Source organism: Vipera ursinii, assembly GCF_947247035.1.
Source record: "Vipera ursinii genome assembly, chromosome: 2".
Classification (NCBI taxonomy): Eukaryota; Metazoa; Chordata; class Lepidosauria; order Squamata; family Viperidae; genus Vipera; species Vipera ursinii.
Window position 1 is genome coordinate 64786442 of NC_139513.1, and position 25041 is coordinate 64811482.

Consider the following 25041-nt stretch of genomic DNA (forward strand, 5'->3'; position numbering starts at 1 on the left):
ACTCAGAGGAGGAGGGGGGTGTTGAAGACCTTGCTGAGGGGGTTGAAGATCTTGCTGATGATAGCCCTCAGCCAGGCCCCTCCCACTTGGTCACCACGGAGACCCAGCTGTGTGAGCCTGACAGTGTGGATGAAGATGACCCACAGCTGGCCCTGTTCAAGGACACCTGACGCAGGAGGCAGTCAATTAAGAGTAAACAGAGGAAGGCAATGGGGCTTCTCGGAAGGAGGCAGAGAGAAGCCACGCCCTGAACTCTATATAAGGGGAATGTCTGGGAGGGCTGGTTTGCTGAAGGCAACCGCTCAGATGGTTCATGTTTCTTAAAGCTCCTGTTTCTTGGTTTGTGTCTTGTTTGTTTTTGTAACTATAAATTTGGCAGGCGTAATTCCAGCCTCTTGCCATTTGTAAAGGGGTTGTCCCTGCCTTTTCTGCAGGGCCGGTAGCAGGCTGGTACAGAACAGGCACCAAAGTGGTCATCAACATCCAACATCTTCCTATACGCTGCTGCCAATTTAAATGTCTGTTTGCTTTAGCTCGGATTACCTTCACACCTTGGGTGGCCCTGTTGGGAGTGCACTCCTGGCACTCATCCCTCCCAGGAACAACCCTATACACGCTACGAGGCAGCATGGTGGGATTTGAGAACTTATTGTACACAGTTACAGCAGGGCTTTCACCAAGTGAAGTTTAGAATCTTGTCCACAGCAATTTTCTTTTACTGTACTGTAGAATAAAAAGAGCTACTTTTTCAGAAAGAGTAGCGCTTGTAAAGTAGAAACTCTTGGGAACCACTTGCTTGCCTACAATTACAGTATATTGTGACTTGCACACTCTATAATATTCTCTGAGGGCCTCTTCCTCCATAGATGAGTTAGTTCTATGTGAGTCAATTTTTGTCCAGGATTTCACAATAACACTTTGTGTATCCATTCTCATTAATAGCCTGCCGGTTTTGATAATTTTAGAGGAGCGTTATTTATTCAGATGGTCTAGTGTTGTTAGTATAAGGTTCACTAGATGTATGACAGCTCGTCTCACTGTTATCTTTTCCTATGTATATACAGAGGCATTCAAATTGTTCTATTGTGTTTCACTATTTTAACATTGGTCTACAACCATAGTAAAAGATATTTTGATTTTTTGCTCCATATTCTCAATGGAATTTTTAAATCAAGTTTATTCATTTCTTTTGTTATGGTAAAAGATACCATAATGTTTGTTGGAAAAGTTACCACAAATTCCAAACTCTAAGCAGCTGCCTTCTCACCTCTGGATGGTTGGGATTACAGAATTACAGAACATTAAGAACTGTAGCTCTAATGCACCTAGAAATCACATTTTGGAGAAGAAAAACTTGTTGGAAAAACAATCATGCTCCTTTTGGTACAGAGCCCCTGAATTAGCTGGCAGTTAATCCTCAGGTATAGTTCAAAACATAGTGACATGTTTTAATGACTGGTTGGCTAGAAAGTTGTGAGTGGGGGGTGAGGGTGAGAAGGTGAGTTGGCTGTTTATCATGAAAATGAATAAATAGCAAAATCTATCCCTTCCCTTGTTTTCATCTGCTTTTTTCACCCTCTGCGATAGCTGGACTGTCCTGTTTGGCTTTGACTTTCTTCCCATCCTCCTTGTATTTCATTTTATTATCAAAACAGCCCCCGCCACCAGAACTTGTTAATGAAACCATCTAGCAAACATGTTCTTCAGAAACATGCGTGTTAGGTTTGGTCCATAAAGACCAGCCTGCTTTTTTCCTGGATGAACCTGCCCAATCTGCTTAGGATGTCTAGCACAGCCATGTGCGCAATGGATTGAGTCAGAGTAGTCAGCTACCACAAAGCACACAGACTACACTAATCGAAATGATATGAATGCTAACCAGCTGAAACGTACCAGGAAGAGAAAGGCCGCTTTAGAAAAGCTAGAACAGTAAAAGGATGAGACAGAACTCAAAGTGTGCAGCACTTTCATTTTTTCTGCGTACGAAATTTAAAACTAAGAAAGATTATACTGCTAAAGCAGCAGCAAACACTTGGCAACAGTATGTGTGGGGAGAAAAGGGTGCATGATGGACAAAGCAGTGCTGCATCATCATGACAAACCCCCGCCTCTCCTGCAAATGCCCCAAGACCTTACACAAAAGCAGGGCAGGAGTGGAGGTTGCAGCATGATGGGACACCACAGCCATCATTTCGACAAAAGGAACAAGTTGCTGTTGACACCCATAAATACAGGCGTATAAAAGTCTGTAAAGCTTATAAAAAGCCTATAAATACCAAGGATCCAATATTCAAAGCCAAAGGCAATATTGTAATTGAGCAGATGTTATATTTCCCTCACTGATGAGCCTCAAAATCTTGACTTGATATGCGTTTATGGTGCACATTTTATACCATTTCTCCATTTCTGACTTTTCTTTTGGTCCCCCCCCATTTTGTAAGTCTGGGACAGGACAACCAATCAAGGAAAAAGAATTTCCAACTCTCAGCTTCCTCCATGTTTGTGCCTAGATGGGATGGGAACCACGGTTCCACCATGCTAGAATACAGTATGCTTAATTATGGTTCACTGAATGACAATTCTCTTTTACACATGCCAAACCACAAATCATGATTAAAATCACAATGGTTTGGTTCACTGGGTCCCCAAAGGAAACCACAGTGATGTCAAAATGATAAGACCTGCACAATATAACTACACAAACCACTCCAAACTTGTGCCCTGACAAAAGATGCACGTTATCACACCCTCTCAGATACCATCTCATATAACAAACTAAACCCATACCAAGAAACTATTAAAATCCTAATCTGAAAAATGTAGCTGTAATCCAGAGCCTGGGAGAAAGTGCTGGTGTTTAATTGGCTCAACTTTAATGCCTACTGCTGTAAATACCGTTTCCAGTAATGCCTACTGGAAATAAAATTAACATCCAAGTTGTATCTGTTTATTATCAGAAGAAATCTCACACTTCCTAACGGGAAACAAATGCCAGCTTTGTACAATCTAATTCCAGAAGAGTCTGGAAATTCTCAGCTATTTTCACTTAGGGCTGAAACATGAGAAAGAATTGAATGTTCTGCAATGTGAGAAAGAACTAAATTCCTCCCTCAAAGAGAGTTAGAACACAAAATACAGAAGTTGATACAGAGGTAAGCAACAAAGAAGCTGCACAGAGCACAGCGGTGAGTCAGGTCTGTGGTCTTATGGAAATTCCACTTGGCGGACTTTAGGACACAGGCAGACACAGGCAGTCGTGTGAAATGAATGGGATGGGTGGAGCTTTGGCATGACCAAAATGCGTGTTCCATTTGCTTCTCTTCCAGGCAAATCTCCGAAGCTGCGATGAAGTCACCCACAGCAAAGTCACTCAGACGACGCTCCAGCTAACCATCTGCCCCCAGCAAGGTTCAGCAATAGGCGGGATGGCCAATAGTAACCCTATTGCGACCATCCCAACGGCAAACGGGTTGCGTGTCTGGGGGCTTTCCTGTTCAGGTCACGAAAGTCACCCCTCCGACGCTTTCCTGATCATAACGAGCGCCTGCCCCACTTGGTGCCCACTCGCTGCGATGAACCCCACACACCTCATTACTCCGAACAGCCCTGGCTTAAGCTTAGCCGGACTAATGAGAGCTGTAACGTCACGCGGCCGTGGGAAGGCACCGCGGGGACGGGCACCCCGGATTCAAACGAGGCACCCAATCGCGCCGGCCCTTCGTCCCCGCCTTTAGCGGCAGCCTCGGATGCTTCAGCCGATTCCGGGAAGAGAGCTGCCCACCCCACCGGCGCCCAGCCAGCTCTCCCCTCCCACGCCCATCACTCACCGCCGGGCCGCACCAGGAGACCCAGAAGGACGCAAAGACTCCAGAGGGGGCTCCGGGCGAAGGCCATCCTTCTCCTCCTCCTCCTCCTCCTTCTCCTCCTCAGGCGAGGGAGCGGCTGCGTCGCAGTGACGACGACGGCGAGGACGACCCTTTCTGCCGTCTGCCTGCGTCGGCGTCTCGGAACGGGGCGTTCCTTTTGCCCGTCCAAGAGCTCCGCCCGTCGGGTGTGCCGCTCCGGAGAAGGGTGGAAGGTTCTCGCGTTGCGCCCGCACAGCTTTCTCCTTAGGTTTCCCTTTCTGTTTCCCGGAAATCCCGGGAGGTTGCGAAGCGACGGGGTCAAGTTTGTTGGTTCGGGAGGTGAAGGCACCGAGGTGTGATTGCGGCACAAAGCGTGCCCGGAAGCGGCCGGTGCAAGTGAGACAGTTCGCCTGGCGGTGCACACGTGTAATCGTGACGGGTCGGACCTGGGCAAGCCACGCTTTCTTAGGGTGCTGGATTTGCCCATTGCGTTGCCTTCGGCTTTTATCATCTCGTAAGCCAATGGTGCTTTCCCCTAAAAAAAACAGTGATTAAATCACCTGTTAAAACAAATTAGTTAATGGGTGGATCCAATCTGTGATTGCATCATGCCCCCTGTCTTTAGTTAATTGATTTAAGCCAGGGGTCTGCAACCTGGACAACTTTTAAGACTTGTGGACTTCATCTCCCAGAATTGTGATGTGATCACACAATAAGATTACGGTAATTTCTAATTGACTACCTCCTACGTTCAGTGTTGTGTTGAACCATAGCCACTTAGTGATCTCACACTGTACTATGCCAAAAGCAATGTGATTTAGTTTTTGGCTTACATGTACAATAGTGTGGAATCCAGCCAAATCCAAGTTTAATTATGACTCAAGTGCCCTGTGCGGCCCCAAATTTTGTAGTAATTACTCTGTACTGTGGGAAGAATCCAGAGAAAGAAATGTTTTGGGAAATATTAAAAAGGCAGAATATATTTCCCCAAAGGAATAATGGAGAAGATCTTAAAAGACAGCCCCCAGAACCAGCCGCAGCCTTTCTTCCCCAAGCAGAAACTAGGCAGGGGCCAGCTTTTAGAAATGCAAATTCAGAAAGGTTTGAGCCTTCCAGCTAGAAACAAGAAATTAAGAAGACAACCCCCCCTAAAATCTACATATTCCCACCCAAATTCTAAGGACAGGAAACATAATAGGATTAACCCACCAAAAGGACACACTCAGACTCAGGTCAAAGTCCATGGCACATGAAATACAAAGCCTCAAACAGGAACAGGAAACAACCTCAAGAGCCCCAGAAGGTATAAAAATCTACCACTCCCTGCTACATGTGGTCAGTTTTTCCAGAGCCATCTTTCTATCTGGCTCTCCTCTTCAATAAACTGCAACCTTCTTTCTAAAGCAGTCTCCATTTTGTTTATTCCCGGCTTGGACTGGACCCTGGTGAAGATTTTTCCTTCAATGGTACTAATATAAATGAGAATTCTAAGAGCCTGGAGATTTGTGTCTGAAAAGTGCTCTAAGTGTTTTAATTAAATAAAAGATACCTTGCTAGTATGCCTCAGTTTAGGAAACTTTTAAAATAGTCTTTACCGTGGGTGGGAAACCTATGTCCATTTTGATCTTGTTCAGTTCTAACCAATACTGAAGGAGGCATAGCACAACTACCAAGACAAAACCTTCACTGATTTTAATCTGAAAACTATGTTCATAAATCTCAGGCTTTGTGCTAGATGCTTCCTGTAATTGTTTCCTTCATTATTAATTTTTTTATTATTATTTTTAATCCCATTTATATCCCGCCCTTCTCCAAAGACTCAGGACGGCTTACAATTTAAGCACAAACCAATGTGCTTAGCAATAGCCTTCGTTCTATGTATATGCCTGCTTATTTAATTATTTGATTATTTAATCACTGCAGTGTTAAAATGCACTTAGAGACTATAGTAATTACCATGATTTTGGCAGAACAATGTTTTGGAGAGTGCTGTTAAACTGATCCCTATTATGTTGACTTTAAGGCAACTAAATCTCTGCTCAATGCCATATAAGGACATATGTTTCCATTCTACGTTTAAAATACTGACACATATTCTTCATGGGGTTGCAAAAATTGCAACAGAGCAAACAAATTATAGTTGCAATGGACATAATTTTTTTTAATTCCATTTATATCCCGCCCTTCTCCGAAGACTCAGGGCGGCTTACAAGCTTAGCAGTAGCCTTCATTCTATGTATATGCCTGCTTATTAGGGCTTTCACACACCCCCAAGCGGCATTATTACAAAGTCAGCTTAATTGCCCCCAACAATCTGGGTCCTCATTTTACCTACCTTGGAAGGATGGAAGGCTGAGTCAACCTTGAGCCTGGTGGGATGCGAACCTGCACTAATTGCAGGCAGCTGGTGTTACTTAAGGAGGCATTAGCCCACTGCTCCACCAAGGCTCCTTAAGTAACACCAATATATCAGAACTGGAACCTGATGCTGTTAATATCGTGATGAAGTCTATCCTTAATTGTGTGCATTCTTACAAGCAGGATATTTGGGGGAGATATGGTTGGATAAATAGGTTAGTATATCATCACTAACATCAAGCTCACTGCTCAAACCTGGCAGGTGAACTGCTAAAAAATATCCACATATTTGGAAGTTTGTTCTGTGATGAGGGCTGAACTACAGCAGCTGGAATAAATGGCAGTCTGAATACTAAAACGAGAATACAGCTGAATTATTTAAATAGGCCATGTTACAAAGTTGCATGTGAAACTAAAGAAAGAAGAAAAAAGTGCAAACGAGGAACTTGGTTACATATATAGTTGTCTTATATTTGTGGGTCTTTGTTCCTTAAGCTTGGTTGTTTTCTTGCACACATTGCATGAAACATCTGCAAGAAGACAATTGAGCTCAGAGAACACCAGGGATCCCGCAGTTCAATCCTGAAGTACAAATATTCCCTTCTGTCAATCTTGTGTTTTCTATTACATGAAAGCTGCAGAGGGAGGAAGCAGTAAGGGAAGTGTGAAAAAATAGAATCAAATTCACAGTCACTTGGTCATTTTCACTGAGAGAATGCAAAAACAATGGAATCAAATTTCACAGGTGCCTTTCCTAATCAGGAAACCTATTGCCTTTTTTCCCTGGGCAAGTGGGAAAATTCCACATAACGAACTAGCAGCCTTTTAATTTTCTAAGAATGCTTCTAGCTTTGCAGTACATTGTTGAAAAGTGTACCATAGATGTGTTTTCTTATACTGTGCTAACTTCACTTTTTAAAAATAAAATAAAATAAAATGCTGAGTAAATTAATTAAAATCAAATGAGGTATGGAAACTCAATAGTAGCTACAAACATAAGCTTGGAAGTTTCCCTCTTAGGCAAAAAAATAAGCAGGGAAACAAGAAAAACATTGAACCAAGGAGCTATATAACAAAAGAATCCAGTGACACTAACTTGTTATTTCTAGAGAAGAGATGAGTTACATTTTTCTAGCTTACAAGGAGTAGGTTGTGGTCTTCTTTATCAAATGATCAGGGTGGATAATAATCAATGATTTAAAAAAAAAAGTAAAAAAAATCGGATTTTAAAAATTTAAATTGGATTTTTTTTAATTTTATCAAACTTATTTTAATAAAATGCTTTTGGAGTAAAAATCTATCTAATAATAGTTTTCTATTTAAGATACATTAATAATTTACTTTATTCAGCATGAAATGGAGCTTAGTTACGTAGCATGAGGCTGTATATTCTGCAATATTTACATTTTTCGTAAACTTATTCAATGAATCCAAGCTCTGCAAGCTGAGTTAACATCCACACCATGAAATAAATCATAAAACAAAGTTCAGGAATATTCCTTTTTTTGTAATAAGCTTTTTATTGTTTTTTTCCCCTCTACATACATATGTTAGTTTTTCAAACAGCATGTGATCTGGGTTCATAAAACGCTAATACATAATCAAGTCCTACTCTTTGGTTCTCTCCTCTAGCCATTTGTAGAATAGATTCCAACTTTGGTAATATTCTGTTTCTTTGTCTTTCAGCCTCATAGTTAATCTGTCCATCTCCCCGCATTCCAGTATTTTTTTTATTACTCCTTCCTCTGAAGGTATTCATTCATTCTTCCAACATTGTGCATAGCTTATTCTTGCTGCGGTTATAATATGTAGAACCAGATATAAGTTTTGCTTATTAATCTTTTCTGGTACTATACCTAATAAAAAAAATCTGGATTAAATACTACATGTTCTCCTAATATTTTTTCTAGCCAAGCATGTATTTTTTTCCAATAGGCCTTTACTTTGTCACAAGTCCACCAAATATCATAATATGTACCTAAATTATGTTTACATTTCCAACATTTACCTGATATATTTTTAAACATTTTTGCTAATCTTGCTGGAGGCAAGTGCCATCTATAAAACATTTTACACAGATTGTCTTTATACGCAGTTGACATTGTCAATTTATGATGTCTCTCCCATAATTTTTGCCATTTTTCTAATTCTATATTATAACCAAAGTTTTTCGCCCACTGTATCATTCTCTTTAGTTTATTCACTTTCCATCTCTAAAATTAACAAAAAAATTATACATTTTCTTAATTAATTTCTCATCAGAAGTTAATATCTTATCAAATACAGTTTGTTCTTTATAAAATCCATACAGTTTCATATCTTTTTCATATCTATTTTGTATTTGTAAGCATACCCACCATGATATGTTGATGCCCTGATTTTCCAGCTCTTGTTTCGATTTTAATGTCCCATCAGTATTCAAAATATCTCTATATGTCCACGTTTTTTCAAAATCTAACAAATTTGTGTGTGACAAAGGTTCAGTCGTTGATAACCACCCTGGAATTTTTACATATATTTTCGTTTTAAATTTTCCCCATACTGTTATCAAAGCATTTCTAATACAGTGATTTTGAAAATACTTATGGATTTCGTTTTTCCCATACCACAAAAAAGCGTGCCACCCCAATTGTAAGTCATGTCCCTCCAAATATAACAACCTTTTATTCCTAAGCATTATCCATTCTTTCACCCATGTTAATACAGATGCTTGATAATACAAAGCCCACTCGGGTAGGCCAAAGCCTTCATTTTTCTTAGTATCTTGCAAGGTTTTCATCTTTATTCTCGCTTTCTTTCCTTGCCATACAAACTTCAAAATTAATGAATTAAACTCTTGAAAAAAATTTTCCCCAAGTTTTATCAGAATTGTTTGAAATAAAAATAAAATCTTAGGCAATATATTCATTTTAACTGTAGCAATTCTTTCTAATAATGAGTTTTAAATTCTTCCACTTTTCCAAGTCTAGCTTTACTTGTTTCAATAACCTTGTATAATTATCTTCTTTTATTGTTGAGCACTTAGCTGATAAATATATACCCAAATATTTTACCCTTTTCACTATCTGTACCTCTGTTACTTCTGACAATCGGCTTAAAAATATGGAACGCTTCACGAATTTGCGTGTCATCCTTGCGCAGGGGCCATGCTAATCTTATCTGTATTGTTCCAATTTTAGTATATGTGCTGCCGAAGTGAGCACCAGGAATATTCCTTTATACCATTGTTTTGCAAATCTACGTACACTACAAACTGTATGATTTTTTGAAGAGAAATGCATCTGTACCAGGCTCTAAGTGTTTTAATTAAATAAAAGAATTTGAGTAGTTCTCCAACCATGTGTGATTAACCTATTAACCTAAAATCAGTTCTAATATTGCTGTTCTACTAAGCTGAGAATTTATTATTATAAATAGGAAACCTTCATTTTGTTTGCAAATAATAATATTAAAGATTCTGACTACCAGGAGGAATGAGTCCTTACATTTAAAGAGCACCTGTCATTTCAGATCCATCATGGCAGCGCCTGTTAGCGGGCATCCACTCACCTGCTGCCCGCCACGTCCCTCACCTTGTTGTGTCACTGCCGCATCATCAGCCTTCCCATTAAAGTGACTGGGACTGTCGGTGAGTCAATAGCAAGTCAGAGGAGCTGCTGCAAGGCAGTTGCTCCTTAAAAATTATGATTTAAATCGAGTTGATTTAAATCAAGCCTTTTTGCTAGTGATTTAAATCATGATTTAAATTGTGATTTAAATCAACTTGATTTAAATCAAATCCACCCTACATGGGATCTTTCTTAGGTACCCTCTGAGTTTGTTAAAGCCAGCTCTTTTGAAGTTTAAGACACTGGTTGGATTGTTTTCTATTGCTAATGTTTGCATTATGTTAAATTTCAGTATGACACGGTCATTTTCACCCAACATTCTGGCAATTTCAATTCTCTCTCACATCTTTTCTATTAGTAAGGATTAAGTCCAGTATAGCTTTATGTCTAGATACCACCTCCACCTTTTGGGTGAGAAAGTTGATGGCTAGGTTGGTTAGGAATCTGTTTGATTTCCCGCTCGCTGCAGAGTTTGTCTCCCAGTTGATATCTGGATAGTTGAAGTCTCCCATTACTACTGTGGTATGCTTCCTAGATACATTTGTTAACTGGTTGGCAAAGAGTTCATCTATTTCTTTTGATTGGTTGGGTGGCCTGTGGTATACCCCTATGGCAATGTCACTTTTTTTCTCTTTTATATTGGCCCATATACATTCTGGAGAGATTTTATCTTTGATCATGTGCATTTCCGTAGATATGTAGTGTTCTCTTACATATAGTGCAACACCCCCTCCTCTTTTTGTAGTTCTGTTTCTTTTGAACAATTTGTATCCATCCATCAGTCTATTCCATTCATGAGTTTCATCCCACCAGGTTTCTGTAATGCCAACTATGTTATACTCCTTTTTGTGTACTATTGCTTCTAGTTCACCCTGTTTGTTCCCCCAGCTTTGAGCATTTGTATGTAAGCATTTAAGACTTTTATGTCTGTCCATGGGTATGTTTCCTGCATCTCCTGATTGTTGTTTGAGTTTTTCTTTTTTTCTCATCATTGCCCTACCTCATTGTTTGATTTGTTTTCTTGGGATTCGTGATTGGTTTTGGGATCTAGAGATTCTAGAGATTGGTCACCCTTCCCCCTCGATTTTACTTTAAAGCCCTCCTGATGAGTTGGGCCAGTCTTTTTCTGAGTACATTTTTCCCTGTTTTTGTGAGGTGCAGCCCATCCCTTGCCAAAAGTCTTTCACTTAGGAAATGAAGTCCATGATCCAGGAAACCAAGTTTCTTGGCGACAACAACCCTTTAGCCAATGGTTTATTTCTAAGATTCTTTTTCCCCTCAGTGGATGACGGAGAATTCCAAAATATCTTGTCCATATTCCTAAAATGTCCTTCATGTCCTTTATTTATAGCAGGCATGAACATAATCTGTAGCTTCTTCTCTGATTCCTCAAAGTTGAAAGGCAGACAACACAGAGTCATCCCCAACAGCCTGTGTTCAACAGTGAAGGGACACAGGGCAGAAAACATCCTGCAGAAAGCAGAGCTCCACAACACACTCCTTTCAGCAGTCCCAAGAAGGCTCCACACCCATTTGCACTACTGAAGACACAAACCTCCAGGTGGCCTCAACGACTCTCCAAAAGAATGCAAATGACCAGCTGTTTGCCAGGAATATAAATCCTTCCATTCCCCACCATCCAGTCAGAGCTGAAGAAGTTTCTTGGATAAGAAGTGAAATGTCTTCTAAGAAAAACAAGAAAGTCCAATTGCCTCCTGAAAAAGCATCTTTGGGACATTGATCCCTAGAAGTACATGCAATGACTATGAAAGAGAAATGTTAGCTGTACATCTGAAGTTATAAAAATTTCTACCTAATACTTCCCTCTTTTCTGGAACAGAATTATTTAGTGGCATTAGCGGGAAGTGTAATTCAAATGCTACATTTGGGGCATTCAGAAACCTGAAAAATTCTAAACTAGCATTTTTCAAACTTGGCAACTTTAAATTTTCAACTCCCAGCCTCTTGGCTGGGAAATTCTGGGAGCTGAAATCCATATATCTTAAAGTTGCCAAGATTGAAAAACAGTGTTCTAAAATAATTTTAGATTACATTGCAAATCACCACTAGAGGGCACTGTATCTCATTCACAAGTAATAGCAACCCCACATCTTTCAGAGCAGTGCTTCCAAGCCTTCTGCTCCCTCAATCTTAAAATTGCTAAGAGTGAGAAGCACCATTCAGAGAATACTAGATCAAACCAATGGGGAAAAGAGCTATTTGAAAACTGTAGTGCTCTTGATATAAAACATTTAGCACTTGTGGGTTGGTGGGATGGATGGAGAGGAAAACTAAATGACATTTCTGGCTTGTCTTCTTAGATGTGGTGCATTGAGGAAACCATGTTTCTTATCCTGATACATTGATTAGTTACTGTTTATAAGCAGGCCACTCTCCAGAGTGTTGTAATGTGTAATTAAGCATTTATACTTTTAGCTTTAATTTGGGCTACTTGAAAAATAGTCAAATTAATTTCTTCCTAAATGAGCTGCAAGAAATATTGGGGGACAGGAGTATTATATGGGTTGGTTTCTCTTTCATTATGCTTCTCACTTGCACGAGCAATGATGCATAGAAATCTGTCACATTATCTAAATCACCCGAGTTGTTTTTCCATGTGTTGATCAGGAAATTGGATTAAATGTAATGTAATAAAACAATGGGGATAAAATGGTGTCTCCATATAGACTACATGGAGTCTGGAAAAATAAGCTGAGTCAGATGACAGTTGGTGACCAACAAATCTGCACCAGCATCCCAATTTGGAGTATGTACACCAACATAAGCATTTTGATTTCTCTTATAGTTTTAGAGTGAGAAAATATGTTACTAGCCCACTCTCTTGCCCAAAGAGCTTTATAACGTTTGAAGGATGGCTGGATGCTTGCACTGCAACATAAGTGTGCCTCAAACTCTATATAGTATTCCCTAGATACTGTGTTTGATGATACACTAAATCCAAATGTCTGTTTGAGCATGCCATCATTTTACTGTCCATCAGTTCTTAACCAGACTCCTATGATTATTGTTCCATTTAAAACACTTCAAGCCTTGATTACAAATTCTGTAAATGCAAATTATAGGTCACTCAAGCCTTTGATTAAAAAGCCATATGTGGGTACAATGAGACAAAGATGTGCATACGTATTAACTCAGTGGCTTGGCTTAGTGGGTCATGCATACATAACCACTGATTGGATTCATGTATTGTGACTTACTGGATTTTGACTTGAAGCAATGTGTGAACTCAGCTGCATCTGGCTGAACTGTCAAGATATTAAATAAATCATGGCTTAATATGCTATATGGATATAGCATTTGGTTATATATTTGGTATGAAAATTTTTATTTATATCTCACCTGTGTTGTTTTTATAAATAACTCAGGGTGGCAAACATATTGAATAGTCCTTCTTCCTATTTTCCCTAAAACAACAACCCTGTGAGGTGAGTTAGGCTGAGAGTGACTAGCCCAAGGACACCCAGCCAGCTTTCAAGGATAAGGCAGGACTAGAACTCACAGCCTCCTGATTTCTAGCCTGGTACCTTAACCACTAGACCAGGGGTAGGGAACCTTGGCTCTTTTATGACTCATGGACTTCAACTCCCAGAATTCCTGAGTCAGCATAGCTGACTCAGGAATTCTGGGAGTTGAAGTCCATGAGTCATAAAAGAGCCAAGGTTGCCTACCCGTGGACTAGACCAAACTGGCTCTATGAATCAGCCCTGAAACAGGCTTGGAATTTAAACATATTTCTGGTCCATTACAAATAAAGCCAATGCAGGTAAATACAGTACAATTTTCAATACATCGCCTTCCAGGACTATTGGAACTGTAGTTCTCCACATTACTAGTTATGTTGATTAGTAATCGTAGTAACGCAGAGAAAAACAACTAAAAACAACAACTGGAGTTTTCATCTTGTGGGAAACTATATAATTCACTGCAGGGTTTGCCTATTAGAATTTCATTCATCTTCAGTCCCTTTTAGGATTCAAGTCCTCAGCCCGGAAATCAATTAGTTGAAATTAAGCTGTGGAACTGGAGAAAGCTGAACAAGCATCAACTCCTGTGCTGAGTTTATTCACAGCTGCACTTACATTTTCCTTATTATTTAAGTTCACTTGTTAATTGCTCTGCTAAGGAGTGTTACTGTTAAAGACTGCCAAAAAGAGTGTAACTTACCTTGTGAGAAAATGGCATTATATGGAGAAGGAATAACATTTGGTAAATTGGATGTTTTAAAAAGAGGCTTCCAACCTCCCCACCCCCTCAGCAGAGAAAGTTAAGGAATGAGAGGTTTTAATAGCGGTGTTTTCTATTTTTCTGTGTTTTTGCTTAGCCAAAATGTCCTATATTTGCAAAATGGGGCAATCACTGTAAGAAATGAGATTTTAGTTTTCTCTAGGAGAATGAAAATAATATATATTACATTCCTTACTATTGATTTTCCTGATAACCTTTGAGGTAGGATGGAAAGATTTAATCAAAGTGTTTTAGCAATACTTCACGATCTGTTATTATACCACGTTCAATTTAAAAATTATTCATTTGACTTACATCTCTGGGGAGCATTCAAAATGGACAATAAAATTTGAAAAAATAGTTTTAAACATTATGTTATACTAAAATTTATTGAATTGACTGATTAAAACCCTTGTGAAAAACGCTTTGAGCTGGCTTGTTTTCCCAAACTTGGAAACAGAAACTACATGTATATGAAATTGAACAACTTTTTTTTTAAACAACTAATGTTTGAAATTGGCATTCAGTAATGTAGGATGTATCAGTTGCATCTGTTCTGTCTTTTAGCTTCTATATCAAAGGTAGCTAGTCCATTGCCTGTGCTTCATTCAAGATCTCCAAAATGCAAGGGCTCACCTTTCTCATTTTATATTATTCAAAAAATGCTTGAGAGAACAAAGAGAGGAAAACTAAAACGAAAAAGACTGACCAAAACTTACATTGGATCGCCAAGTAATTTCAAGTAAGCAAGAATAAATTTGTGTGTGTGTGTTATAAGCATTTTATCTTTGCTATCTTCTTTGGAACAGTTGCTTTTTAGAATATGCCTCCATTTGTGCTGGGGATGGAAAGTAAAATTTATAAATCATAGCTTGTATTATGGGAGCTAATGCATATGTCTGGAGCTTGTACATTTTCACCGATACTGATTAAAAAAATTAATATATTTTAGACATCTGTGTCACATTGGATGGAACCCCCAAGCGGATTCTGTTGTAAGTAGTTGCTAAGGTCTATAACTACTCCTTTGGGATCATACCTTTCCCGTTTGTATTTCATTTGAAAGTCTTAAAGCAAAAACTGGTTTTCTATTTGTTAAATTTACACTTTCACTTATTGTGTCAGAAAGCTGTGGTCTAAATGATTCGTGGCGTGCAATGAGATTTTACAATGCTTTCCCGTAAGCTTAAAGCAAATGGGCCTGCAATTGTTAAAAATTTGTTTTTCTTACTTATTTCCATCTTTATTCTTTACTCCTTTTCCAGTAAATCTCCATGTTTGCTGTGGCAGTGTTTACAACTCCCCCCCCCCCCAAAACAGTAAGAATTATAATTTAGCAAGGGAAAGCTTAAAAGAACTCCCAACAGTTTGATCTCTCATAGCCTACTAAGCCACAATGAAACAGTTATACTTAATCCTGCAACATTGTTTTGGGTGCAGTATATGTATTATTTGATTTTCCCACATAAATCCTAATGAGTTTGGTGAACTGGAAGCAAAGAGCCCCTTTACCATTCTTCTGATATACGTTGTTGCAAGATTATTATGGGTTTATCTTGCAGATCAATACAGGGCCTGAATTAAAGATGATACTTACTCAAGGTGGTATAACACAAGATCATCTGAAAGACGAGAGAACTTCAAAGAAAATGGCTGAAACAATGGAGAATCAAGAGGGAATCCAAACCGTTTTAAAAGAGACTCGAGGTATACTCAGACAAACAGCTATCAGCTGTTTTCTGCAAATACGTGTAATGTTACTGCACAAATATTGCAGGTTCCAGTTCATGTTTATAACTTAATCTGTAATATCCTTTAAGTTTGTCCAGTGGTTATGTAACCATTTAAGGCCTGTAACCCATAAATGTAAGATACTAAATACACGTTGAATAATTTCATGTATTAATACTGTATTCCTCTCCCAGGAAATAATCAGAACTGCTGTTTATGCCAAAATGTTGGTTTACAAGGTTGTCCTTGATTTACAACAGTTTGTTTAGTGACTGTTCAGAGTTACAACAGCACTAAGTGACTTATGATTCTTTTTCACGGTTACAACCTTGGCAGCATCCCCACGATCATGTCATCAAAATTCATATGCTTGGCAACTGGCTCATGCCTATGTTCGTTTCTGTTCTCAAGGTCACGTGATCACCTCTTGTGACCTTCTGACAAGCAAAGTCAATGGGGAAGCTTAACGATCGGGTTTCCAACTTATCAGCTGCAGTGTTTCCCTTGACAACAGTGGCAAGAATGATCGTAAAATCGGGCAAAACTCAGTTAATAAATGTCTCTCTTTAAAAAAGCTGAAATTTTGGGCTCAGTCCAAGAACTACCTGTACTTGGGGTTTGTGAACCTAGTGTACTGAAAATGTGGATTGAAGTAGACGGGGATTATGGTTGACTAGCTAACAAATCAAACAGAAATTAAGCCATTAAATAAATCAGCCAGATGAGCTCGACTCCGTTCTCAGTTACAGAATGGATCACATTGCCAAATACCATGAATGTACGATACATGCAGTAACACCCTCGCTGTGCTTTTCTCCACTTCAGAATCACATGGATTAGACTGTAATGAAGACCTTCCTTCCGTAGTCTTAGCTCAATTATCCTGCATGTCTCCTTCCAAAAAGACATTGCACCAAAATTTGATTCAAAGCTTGAAGGAAGAACATGTGAAAAGGGCACACAGTGACTATCACCTAACTCCGGGCAGTCAAGAAGCTCTAATCTGTCAGCTCAAAAAAGGAACACTATTAAATCCAGCAAGTATCTTTTTTTATTATTTTAGGATTAGTCCCAAGAGTAATTTTGGAATTAAACTTGACAAGGAACGTTAAGATGTTGAAAGTACTGCAGGAATCTTTCAGATAGTTGAGGATAATGGAACTGAGTAACTGAATGTTACAAACTAGAACAGACATGTCAAAATCAAGGCCTGCAGGCCAGATCCGGCCACCTCGGGGGTGGCTGGCAGCCACACACAGTCTTCGGGGAAAGAGTCAGATGGAGCTGCGGGGTTTCCAGGGCTTGCGGGGTTTCCAGGGACCTCAGAATCGGCGCACACAGCTCCAGCTGATGAGCGCTGCATGAAAAGGCCAGCAGTGACTGAATGCATGGGGGAGGAGACAAGATATACTGTAAAAGGAGGGGTTTTGGCGGGAAGGAGGAGTGAGGGGGGAGAGAAGGCGATAGGGAGGAGAGTCTACCGTGGGGCAAAGCCTGAGGGAGAGAAGGGGACAGCAACTGGTCCTTTGAGGGCAACCATAATGCTGATGCGGCCCTCAGTGAAATTGAGTTTGACACCCCTGGGCTAGAATATACTATATAAGCAAAAAGATATGCAGTAAAGAGTTTTAGTGGCCTTAAGTGCTATATATTGAGAATAAGGTGGGATGCACATCTCAATGATAAACATATCAGTATTGAAGAGATGAACAAGAAGGGCAGGTGCTTAATACTGGTCTAGGAAAGCCCCCTCTCCCTCCTGTAAGTAATGGATTGGCTGGCTAGCTCTATTAATAGTTAGTTCCATTATAGGTTTGAACTCCTAAAAAAATGTCTCAATATTTAAATGTTTGTCTCTGAGAAACAGGTGGCTCAAAATCAACTGCCCAACAATGAAGGAATAGTAGCTGCACTTAAGGATATAATTAAGAAGAGGCACACAGGAATACCTGCTTCAGGTAGATAAAGACTTAAGTTGCTCTAAGCTCCACCCACCCCAGCAAGAAGCAATGAAAGCTGCCGTGCATTCTAATTCTTTTAAATAAGCCCAGACATGGTAACAAGAGGAAAGTTAATTGCACCCCCAAAATTATTCAATATATTTTCTGGACTGGCTGCATGTTTCCTTTTAACTGGGACTTCATTAACCAATGAGAAATGTGTGTGGTCTGTAATGATTAATTGGATTTCCTCATCATTAGTTATTGGTACAAACTTGGAAGGATGCTTTAGGGGTTGCCATTCGATCACGGCTTTCACTTTACCAGGATCCATTTCAATGCCCTCGCTGGAAATTCTGTAGCCTAGATAATCCAGTCAGGTTGATGGAATTCACACTGTGATAGTTTGACATATAGTTTAGCTTTCAATAATTTCTTTAGCACTTCTCGCACTAGTTTCACATGGTCAGCCATATTCGTGCTGTATATTAGGATATCATCAAGAAACACCCGAACCCATAGTCGAAACCAAAAACTAAATTCCCTTTCCCCAGATACAAAATAACAATTTCCACCCACAATACTTTCTCCCCAGCTCCTCAGCCCACCAAAATGTTATCAGCTTGTCCTTGAGTTCCCACAGAATTATTATTATGGCTAGCTGAGCTTGAGTTCTCATCCCAACACTCCTTAATGTACCTAATTTCTAAATACCAGAAAAAGCATGTTAAATGAAAAGAGAAAATGGCTGCATTTTCGGAGCGGGAACATCCAATGTTAGGAGCGTTGACACATATATTTTCACCAACCTAATATTCACTATTTTGGATTTTTTAGAGTAGTAGCTAGGGCAGAAAGCCCAGATTCAATTCCCGATCTTTAAGGGCTACAAAACCTCCATGGCACCATTGCCTGGCAGTGGCTGAAATTATCTATTAATGCTAAGTTAGTATCTGCTTTAATTACAATGTATTTAACAGACCATAATCTCTTAACTCCTGCTGGTCTTCACTCAGCTTTATTGTTTATGTTTTAAAAATAAGAAACAGATTTATTCTGAAATGTTTTTTCATGAAACAATTTTGGGAAAAGGATAATATAATATTAAGAATCAAATACTAACTGAATATATTAAATTAATCAAATATTGCATTTTAACATAGAAACACTTAAATGTTTAACAGTGTACCTACCATATTTAAGCAATTCAATCTTAACCTAAGTAGATAGTTCTTTGGGCCACCATTTTAAGATATCAGCTAAAGGTGAATAGCCTTTCAAAATAATCCAATAAGTTGAATGAAAATGTAAAGTACAATAGCACAGGTAAAAATGGGATAAACTCCAAAGTATAAAATAGAGTTGAGTAAATCTGAATAGATTCACTATGAAAATCTTAATAATTTCTCTGTACACCAACATTCAACATCTAAAATGATTGAAAGGCATATTTGAATAACACATACAGGAGCTCCCTCTTCTGGAGCCAAGTATAGATCCATGAAGAATAGACTGTAAAAATCTAGTTACAAGGCAATTTAGATCATCCCATCCCATCCCAAACCAACCCAACCTATCCCATCATGATAGGATAGGATAGGATGATCTAAATTGCCTTGTTAACTAGATTTTTCCCCTTTTACTGTGCAGCCTAAAGCTTTCCTGTTTACAAGACATACTTTTAGCTTAGGGCATGTCTAGCCTCTCTACCCTCTCCCCAGCAGGGTCTGCCGTACAGGTAGTCCTTGACTTACAACAGTTTGTTTAGTGATTGTACAAAGTTACAATGGCACTGAACAATGTGACTTATGACCGTTTTTCAGTTATGACCTTTGCAGCATCCCCAAGGTCACGTAATCAAAATTCAGATGCTTGGCAACTGACTCGTATATATGATGCTTGCAGAGTCCTGGAGTCATGTGATCACCCTTTACAACCTTCTGACAAGCGAAGTCAATGGGGAAGCCAGATTCACTTAACAACTAGTTACTAACTTATCAACTGCAGTGACTCACTTAACAAGAAAGGTCATAAAATGGGGCAAAACTCACTTAACAATCTCAACAACAGACATTTTGGGCTCAATTGTGGTCATAAGTCGAGGACTATCTGTACTTGTGGAGGTGGGGGGAGATTTCCTGAGAGATATGAAAAATTCTGGGAATACATGCCAAGAAAATATATTCCTAGCAGCGCCAACGAAGGCGTGAAGGTCATGCCCTTGTCCAGCTAAAGAAGCAGGCACCTATTGGTATACTGGGCAGCAGAAACACAAGAAGATGTTGGAGGCAGACAATCACTTTAATGACAATGGCAAAGGCACCTATTCATACTGTATTGTGTAAGGCAATGGTAAACATGTACTGACAACTAAGAATCTTTCAAAGTACTAATAATATTATGACATAGCTAGATTAAAGTCTTTGCGATATATAGTTGCTGATGTTGTTCATGCAGGAAAAGAACATCCAAAGCTGCAAAGACAAAATTAGTGGAATCATGGAATGTAGAAAGAATGAACATGGAAAAGGTCAGCTCAAAAAAATATATATTACAAATTGGCCTCTTAAGTTATCAGCGAATTGAGATGGACTTATGATCAAGTTCAATTTGGAACTGATAGGAAATGGAAGACTCTGAATGGAAACTGGAAGGCCAAATTTGGAAATATTAAGGAAGCAAATGAGACTGATTGTATGGCTTAGGAAACCAACATGAAGTAGGTGATGCTCCCATTATTTCTTCATTGCTAATGCGGTCTTCAAACGACCAATGCCTCTAAACATGGCTATGGAAATCAAATTGATATTATTGCTAAGGAGAGGTGGAAGAGCTAGTTATAGCATCAGAGACATGGCCAGGTGTTGACTGAAGAGAGCTTTTGAGTTCTTCCCCAGGTCTCGCAAGAACAGGCACGCTATTTGAAGCATTATGTGGAGAACGGTGAAGGTCAGTGTGTGCGCACTATTTGGAGAATAAAGGGTGCATGCACAGTTGGCTTGTTTGATTAAAGTTAAAATATATATGTTATTTCTGGTAACTCTTAATGGATTTTTTCCGATTAAGAGTGATGCTTTAAAATTTATTTATAGATAAGAGATGAGATATGGGAAGACGTTTTTTGTTGTAATCAGAGAAAGGAATAATTTACTAAATCTGTATTTGTCATGATGAAGGGGGAAGTAATTTATTTATATTTTTTATTTTTATTTTAAAATTTTTCTATTTTTTCTTTTTCTTGTCATATTTTCCTAGTTTTTATTAGATTTTTTTTATCCTTGTCTTTGTAATCTTTAATAAAAACTTTAAAAAAAATTGACCTCCCCTTCCCTTGCTTGACGAAGAGTTCTTGTTTGAAATTCTTAAGTTTGCAGACTAAATAAGTTTTCCCCTCAATGTCACATGGAACAATTCATTCCTCTGATGTTATTTTTAAGTATGTTTGATAAATACTCTAAATGTCTAAGTTTTAATATTTAAATAAACTTGAAATCTTTGAGACTTATGCTAAATGTTTAGGCTACTTTTCATTTTGGGGGAAATGAATTAAAACCTAGTATACTGCATTTATATTTCCATTTTAAGAACCAAAGATGTTTGTGACTAATATTGAGAAACTGATTTACCCAATGATCTTGGAAGTAGACAAGACAGTAAACTGAGGCCAGATCTGTATTGCTGGGTTGCAGAGGTTAACCAGCTGATGTTTTCTGTTCCGTTTTCTGTTTTGAAGATAAAAGGTTAGGTAGTGATAAACCTCAGATTGAGTCTTCCTAATCTATATTTAAAGTAAGTAAAATTTTACAGACTGTAATTAGGATACTGTGCCAATCAGTCCCAAAGTCCAAATTAAATGACACTAGGTCTAACAACAAACTGGCTTAATACATTGCGCAAATACATTTATCACTCCCTAAAAAGGTGGGTCACGACATTTTCTATAGTAATCTTTTTGTCTCTAATTCTTAAGAGTTGTTTTATAGAATGATTAACTAATCTCATTAATACTGGAATTGGAACGGGAGTGATAGAAGCAAAGATGAAATTGAAAAACAAGAGTAGGAATGTATCAATTGGGCAGAAGATGGGTAAAACATTGACTTATCCTAGAGAACAGTAACTTTATAAGTATTGAATTTTGAATGTCACTTGGGGAGAAGATATCATCCCTGTGAGACTTTATAGCATCCTATACGTGGGAAGTCATGGCCAACTGTCTAGCTGGAAGCTTACTTGAGAGATTCTGTTAGATGAGGACTGCCAGAATTTTCATTTGGGGACTGCAGTACTGTATTGCCGTTTCTAATAATTCCCTATCTGTATGTTTTGCAGCTCATCTAGGCATTCCTTACTTTGCAGACTAGCCTTTTTACATTTGTAAGACAAAATTTTATACAGATAAGTTTAACTTCAAGCCTAAGTATAGATGAGAGTGTATTCTATTCTATTTTTTTAAAACAAACAAACAATTTCTATTATTTTAAATAATGGCTTAAGCGAATAAAACTACTTGCATCTTTGATCTTTTCTTGCAGGTAATGAAGAGTTTGAATCTGACTTGGAGAATGAAGATGAATGGGATGACTAAAATAGTGCTACCTGCCAGAAGAAGCACTACTTGATCTTTCTATGTTGCATTTATAACTTGACCTTTTAACATGCTAATAAATATTTTCTGATTTTTTCCATATTGTAATTGAGTTATTTCAAATATTAATTTAAAATGCCAGAGAGTACAAGCAATCTTTTAATATTTTTTCACTTGTATTTGTATAGTCCGCTTTAATCACAGGACTTAAAATAGGCTCGTATACATAAATTTATCATTATGCTCAACTGTAAATATAAATCACTCGAAGTACTGAAAGAACTTTTGCAGAAGGATTGAAAAAAAATTGCAAAACAATATAAATTGTTTAACAGTTCAGAACAGACAAGGAATCACAAAAGGGGCAAGTCCTGGAAGTTAAACACTACTGTTTAAAATAATTTTTGTTGCGGCTAAGTCCCCACAATCCCATTTTGAGCTGGATCCAGATTTAGAGAAATTTGTGTAAAATGGAATTGTTTTTTTTTAATTGTGCTTATTACAATATTTCAACTCACTCAATTATTCAATAATTGCTTTCATTCCTACATTTAGATATTACCTTTTTGATTCTTGCATTTCTGAGATAAGCCTAACCTGTTTTTCCCTATTGTCTTGTTCCTATTTTTCATCTCTCTAGGAAAGAGGATAAGGTAAAACTTTGCAAGAGAGCAAAGGGGCTACTAAAGTCCACGCTGCTCTCTTACTGGAGGTGTTCAGTGATTTGGGGTGGGGATTATAAGAGACTGACCCTGTTTGGGTTGAGATCTCGGAACATAGGAATATATCAGATTGGGAAAAAGACAATCTAAACTTAAACTAAATTCTTAAAAGAATTTGAGTTAGTTTCGGGATGAGAAAAGATCAGCCCAGCAATAGCTGCTGGAGATGCAGTACAGCAAAGTATGAAATAAAGGTAAAGGTAAAGGTTCCCCCGCACATGCGTGCTAGTTGTTTCCGATTCTAGGGGCCAGTGCTCATCTCCGTTTCAAAGCCGAAGACGCTTGTCCGAGGACGTCTCCGTGGTCATGTGGCCGGCATGACTAGACGCCAAAGGCGCATGGAACACTGTTACCTTCCCACCGTAGTGGTCCCTATTTTTCTACTTGCATTTTTACGTGCTTTCGAACTGCTAGGTTGGCAGAAGCTGGGATGAGTAACAGGCGCTCACTCTGTTACGCGGCACTCGGGATTCGACCCGCCAAACTGCTGACCTTCTGATCGACAAGCTCAGCGTCCTAACCCACTGAGCCACCGCGTCCCAAGTATGAAATATACCGCCATATATTCAAGGTGCTGGTGATGACCTATAAAGCCCTAAATGGCTTGGGTCCGGATTATCTGAGGGAGCACCTGCTGCCGGCATCCACTTCCCATCGTCCTGTGCGCTCCCACAAGGAGGGCCTTCTTAGGGTACCGCCGGTGAAGGATTGCCGGCGGGTGACTCCCAGAGAGAGGGCCTTCTCTGTGGGTGTGCCTGCCCTTTGGAACCAACTTCCGATGGAAGTCAGGACTGCCTCCGACCTCCGCTCATTCCGCCGGGACCTGAAAACTTGGCTCTTTGAGCTGTCGTGCCTAGACTGAGGGGTTTTAATTGGGTTTTAATGTTTTAATTTTTAAACTTTGGGCTTTAAATTTGTTTTAATTTTTTTAAACTTTTGTATGGTATGATTTTAATTGCCCTGTAAACCGCCCTGAGTCCTACGGGAATAGGGCGGTATATAAGTCGAATAAATAAATAAATATTTTTTTTATTTAATTTATATACCGCCCTTCTCCCAGGGGACTCAGGGCGGTGAACAGGGCAATACATAAAAACTAGATACAAAAATTAAAATTGTTAAAACATGATTAAACAATGCCCATAAAATTAATACAAATTTAAAATTAAAATCGTTTATAAAAATCCCACCCCGTCCCATCAGGCCAGGCCAGCTTGTTTAAAGAGATGGGTTTTAAGATCGCGCCGGAAGGAGCGGAGATCGGGCGCTATCCGGAGCTCAACCGGAAGATGGTTCCATAAATCCGGTGCACCCACAGAGAACGCTCTCCCCCTGGGGGCCACCAGTCGGCATTCTTTGACCGGTGGCACCCTGAGGAGGCCCTCTCTGTGGGAGCGTACTGGGCGGAGGGAAGTTGACGCCGGCTGCAGGTGCTCCCCAAGGTATTCTGGACCCATGCCATGAAGGGCTTTGTAGGTCATTACCAACACCTTGAACCTCACCCGGAAGACAACTGGTAACCAATGCAGCTCACGGAGCAAAGGTGTGACATGGGAGTATCGGGAAACTCCCAGTACAACTCTCGCAGCTGCATTCTGTACCAGTTGGAGCCTCCGAGTGGTCTTCAAGGGTAGCCCCATGTAGAGAGCGTTGCAGTAATCAAGACGAGAGGTCACGAGCGCATGAGTGACCGTACGTAAGGCATCCCGGTCTAGATAGGGCTGCAACTGGTGCACCAGGCGAACCTGGGCGAAAGCCCCCCTAGTCACAGCTACAATATGGTCTTCTAAGGAGAGTTGTGAATCTAGGAGGACTCCCAAGTTGCGAGCCCTATCTACAGGAGGTAATGACTCACCCCCCATAATGAGGGGTGGGATATCCTGAATATCCCGAGATGCCGGTACGCACAGCCACTCAGTCTTGTCAGGGTTGAGTCGAAGCCTGTTCCTCCCCATCCAGACCCGGACCACCTCCAGGCAATGGGACATCACGTCGAGGGCATCA

General features: G+C 39.4%; 2 protein-coding genes across 3 annotated transcripts in view; one reads left to right on the forward strand and one right to left on the reverse strand.

Annotated features, from left to right (window-relative positions):
* Window positions 1–4520, reverse strand: part of SHISA5 (shisa family member 5) — a 29399-nt gene extending 24879 nt beyond the window's left edge. The window contains exon 1 of the mRNA XM_083351681.1: window positions 3828–4520. Within this exon, the coding sequence (XP_083207807.1) occupies window positions 3828–4356 (529 nt within the window). The 5' untranslated portion in view covers window positions 4357–4520. The remainder of the gene's footprint in view (window positions 1–3827) is intronic.
* On the forward strand, window positions 4072–22429 carry LOC310633797 (uncharacterized protein). 2 transcript variants are annotated; one of them, XM_083351683.1, is made up of 8 exons: window positions 4072–4198; window positions 4489–4568; window positions 14624–14798; window positions 15009–15051; window positions 15619–15763; window positions 16613–16824; window positions 17655–17745; window positions 22263–22429. In XM_083351683.1, exons 3-8 carry the CDS (start codon window positions 14719–14721, stop codon window positions 22313–22315), a joined length of 624 nt encoding a protein of 207 aa, XP_083207809.1. In that variant the 5' UTR covers window positions 4072–4198; window positions 4489–4568; window positions 14624–14718; the 3' UTR covers window positions 22316–22429. The 2 variants fall into 2 exon arrangements, with proteins under 2 accessions (XP_083207809.1, XP_083207808.1); XM_083351682.1 differs by having other exon boundaries at window positions 4125–4359.
* Window positions 22430–25041: the final 2612 nt, after the last annotated feature.